The sequence below is a fragment of the Dama dama genome, chromosome Y (genome assembly GCF_033118175.1).
Source record: "Dama dama isolate Ldn47 chromosome Y, ASM3311817v1, whole genome shotgun sequence".
Lineage (NCBI taxonomy): Eukaryota > Metazoa > Chordata > Mammalia > Artiodactyla > Cervidae > Dama > Dama dama.
This window is the reverse complement of record NC_083715.1, coordinates 5,090,645-5,094,424: the sequence shown is the minus strand read 5'-3', so window position 1 is coordinate 5,094,424 and position 3,780 is coordinate 5,090,645. Positions and strand designations below refer to the sequence as shown.

The 3,780-nt window shown below is 48.5% G+C and overlaps 1 protein-coding gene across 1 annotated transcript; it reads right to left on the bottom strand.

The window, feature by feature from the left end:
* Positions 1–1,666: 1,666 nt before the first annotated feature.
* LOC133053508 (testis-specific Y-encoded protein 3-like) lies at positions 1,667–3,425 on the bottom strand. Its single transcript, XM_061138092.1, has 5 exons — positions 3,024–3,425; positions 2,334–2,411; positions 2,066–2,184; positions 1,827–1,971; positions 1,667–1,708 (listed from the first exon to the last, which is right to left on the bottom strand). Exons 1-5 carry the CDS (start codon positions 3,423–3,425, stop codon positions 1,667–1,669), a joined length of 786 nt encoding a protein of 261 aa, XP_060994075.1.
* Positions 3,426–3,780: the final 355 nt, after the last annotated feature.

The following is a 3,780-nucleotide window of genomic DNA, read 5'->3' as shown; positions in this document are numbered from 1 at the left end:
TAGAAAGTATCTAGTTAGGGGTATTTTATTTCTCTTTGGCCCCCGATCACCACAACCCAAGGCAGGGTCTGAGAAAAAAAAAGTGACAGCAAAATCTCTGTGTAAGGACCTGCCCAAACAATACCCATATACATACAATTATTTGATGCTCTATATTTATCCTTTGGAATTATTTCAGGTTTACTTGTGTCTCCCTCTCGATCCATTTCCCTCGATCCAGGCCACCCTTCATTACTTTCCAGTCCAAGAGCACTATGCTGGCCACTGATCTGCATGTGAAGCAGCTTATTAGGTATCCTATTTTAGGTCAAGGGGGACACTCCATCATTGTTTCTCAAAATCAGGGGGTTCCTTTCAAAACAGACTAGAGACACACATATGTAAACCTACCCTCTCTGTAAACACTAAAGACAGCTTTAAACTTGCAAGACAGTTCCCAGGAGAGAGTGTCTGTGAACTTTCACATTTCCTCTAAGCACATACCAAACATCACACACCCCAGTCTTCACTGTACAACTACTTACCATAGCTAGGACATGGAGGCAACCTATATGTCCATCGGCAGATGAAGGGATAAGGAAGTTGGCATACAGATACACAATTGTATGTTACTCAGGTCTAAAAAGGAATGTGGCCAAGTCAGTTCTAATGAGATGGGATGAACGTGGATCCTATTATACAGGGTCAAATGAGTCAGAAAGAGAAAAATAAACACTGTATGTTAACACAAATATATGGAGTTGAGGACCATGCAGGAGGTACTGCACATCCAACATGCAGAGCAGCAAATGAAGACACAGACATATAAAGAACAGACTTTGAACTCAGTGGGAGAACTTGAGGGTGGGTTAATTTGAGAAAATTCTTCTAAACATTTACATTACCTTATGTAAAATAGATGACCAGTGCAAGTTTGATGCGTGAAGCAAAGCAACCAAAGTCATGTTGAGGGACAACCCAGAAAGACAGGCAGGGGAGGGCAGTGGGTGGCACGTTCAGCATTTGGGGGACACGTGTATACCCATGGGCGATTCATGTTGGCCAATGTGCAGCAAAACCTGTCTCAGTACTGTAAAGTAATTATCCTCCAGTTAAAACAAATAAAAGACTATTCTTCATAATCTTGCACAGTGGTCAGTATTCTCAGAATGAGGGTGCAGGTGAAAAAGATACAGAAGAAAATTAAAAGCAACAACACCAACAAAACAAGTGTAATGATCAAAATGGAATAAAAGGATGGTCAGTGGGCCACAGCCTTGCAGAAAAGAGACTCACAAACCTTTGTGGAAAGGAGACTTCATAAAGAATAGCAGGTGGGCCCCAATTTAAGAGAAGCCTGAGGGTAGACTTGTTGGCCATGGAATGACAGTTCAGAGATGTGCAGCCGAGCCAGATATCAATTGGAGTGACTTTGGCCTCACCAGGCCACTTCATCTACCTCAGCTTCTCCAGTTAGAACCTGGTTTTTACTAGAGTTATCTACCACTCCTATCTTTTGCCAATTCCCTCAGGCCCTGGTGTCACTCTGGATTCCGCGGAGTCTCACTTTCTCCACAAGTGGAAGAACGACCCAATTTCCTGGATAACAGCTATGCCAGTGCTCAGCCCTTGGGCTCCTCACCTCTCGTTCTCCCAGTACCTCTCATGCTGGAGCCTTCCTCCTCACCTAGTACTGCAAAGGATTGGGCCACAGATCCTTTATGATGACCTTCCAGGGCAATGAGCAAGGTCAGCACAGGGCCGGCTAGGCCCTGAGCCCTCCCGTGCACCGCCAAGAACTCCAATATAAATCACCAATCTGGCCCAGTGCCCACGTGGGACCCCACCTCAGCAATTTGGTCAGATCCTGTGAAGCTGTGGTCAGAGAGCCAGTTGAAGAAGTTAACGCTGCTCTTGTGGTTCCTGCGGCTGTATGCCTTACGTTCAAACCCCTGGTGCCACTGAATTGGAGTGGAACAGGATACTTGGTATCTTGCAGGAGAAGGCATATGGGAGAAACACCTAAATCACTTTCCAATTCAACCTCCACTTTTCTGCCCCCACCCCCCAAAATCCAGGGAGCTGCCTCTTACCAGTGACGTTAATGAGATACTTCTTAACAATTACTTCTTTTTGGAAATACGTATTCCTCTGAAAGGACAATGTGATCATGCAGTGATGAGTGGGATGCTGGAGTTCCTCCACCTGCCAGGACAAAGTGTGGCAGGTGGGGGGTGGGTGGGTGTGAAACCTCTTTACAGAAGAGCTGCCTTTTCCTGTCTTCAGGGATAAACCACATCCTCTCCCCTTCCCAGTCACCTCCCCTCCTCAATGATCAGTGTCCCCTGCCTGACTTTCAAGTTGGTCATGAAGTGAAGCATGTCTTGGTCTTGTTTGGTCATCAGACATGACATTTGGGGGTGGTTCGTAAACTGCTTTAGGTCAAGGAGCCTCTAGATGCTCGAGGTAAAAGTGCCAGAAGAACAAAGCTAGCCTAAAGGGTAACATGGCTCTGTCTGACTTCAACTTGCTCCTAATTAACTCATCACATTTCTGTTGATGAAGACTGTCTGAACGCCAGACAAGGCTGTGCCTAGGAATGCACTACCAGAAGGAGGTTCTCTTCCTAACAGGAAGGCCCTAAGCTCCATCTCAGCCCCCTGAAAGTTAGCTTACTTCTGGAGAACACACACTGCTAGCTACAACCAGTATGAGCACATACACTGCCAACCTCCCCCCAAATACACTCAGCTTTTGGAAGAAGACCTGGATTCCAGATAAGCCTTTTCTCTGAAGAGTCCCTGGTGCTAAGGACAATTCTGACTGGGACCTCTGCAAGAAAAGCCCAAGTACCAATTTGTGCTAGCCAGAATAGCAAGGACATCACACCTAATATCAGGAACAGATATGCAGGACGGTCACCAATACCCATCATCCAAAAATATAAATTTTATACCAGAACTCTCAGATCTATAAACTGTTCCTGCAATAGCACAGGTTAAAAAAAAAAAAAAAAAAATCTCAAGCACCACAGCAAGGCATACAACTTTAATCCAGAAACCACGGATTCCCTGGGTGATGGCACTTCTGTGTTCTAGATTCAGCATCCGCCTCTGACAGTTCTTATGTTTCAGGCGAGCGTGCACCCTTTGGGCTTTCTTATTCACAGGCTCCAGCTCCAGCTGCAGGGTCGCCAGCGCCTCCAGTGCAGGCTGGTCACTCGGAGCTCCGGGCCTTGGATGTTCCTGGCACTGCTCCTCCGAGGACACCTGCTCCTGCTCCTCGTACACCACCAGCTCCACCTCCTCCATGACGTCTAACACCAGCAGCTGGACTTCCTGCCCGATTCCCGATATCTCTCCCTCCTCCAGGGTAGCACCTTCCTCCACTGCCTCCACCCAGTAGAGGGTGGCCTCCTCGCTTGGCACACCACCTGGGGCCTGCATCACCTCTGTCACCCCACCAGGCTGCTAGGCCCCAGGGCCCCTTCCTCGTGAAGACCTGGGCTCACAAGATCCAGGATCCCGGGCTGATGCTGCCTTCCCCTGGCCCCATCTCACTCTCCATGGTGTTCTGGTCCTAGCCCGGAGAGGCGAAGAAGCTGGCCACGAGAACACAGCAGGCAGCCTGCACAGCCTGCCCACCAACTGCAGCCTATGTGGCACTACCAACAGCTTCCTTGCCCACAGCCAATGAGCAGGGAAGGGGAGACACTCATGCGCAGAACTGTGCGTCCCCATGCACGAATAGGATGGTGGCCGGAAGGGGCTGAACTCCACACCCTGACCTCCAGACACCAGG

What these genes read in the sequence shown, in the direction of transcription:
- LOC133053508 (XM_061138092.1), bottom strand. Translation starts at nt 3,425, where the DNA reads ATGCAGGCCCCAGGTGGTGTGCCAAGCGAGGAGGCCACCCTCTACTGG. An exon ending in ACTTCATGACCAACTTGAAA is followed by an intron (nt 2,185 to 2,333) that starts GTCAGGCAGGGG and finishes TTGTCCTGGCAG; the next exon opens with GTGGAGGAACTCCAGCATCC. An exon ending in GATCTGACCAAATTGCTGAG is followed by an intron (nt 1,709 to 1,826) that starts GTGGGGTCCCAC and finishes TTGCCCTGGAAG; the next exon opens with GTCATCATAAAGGATCTGTG.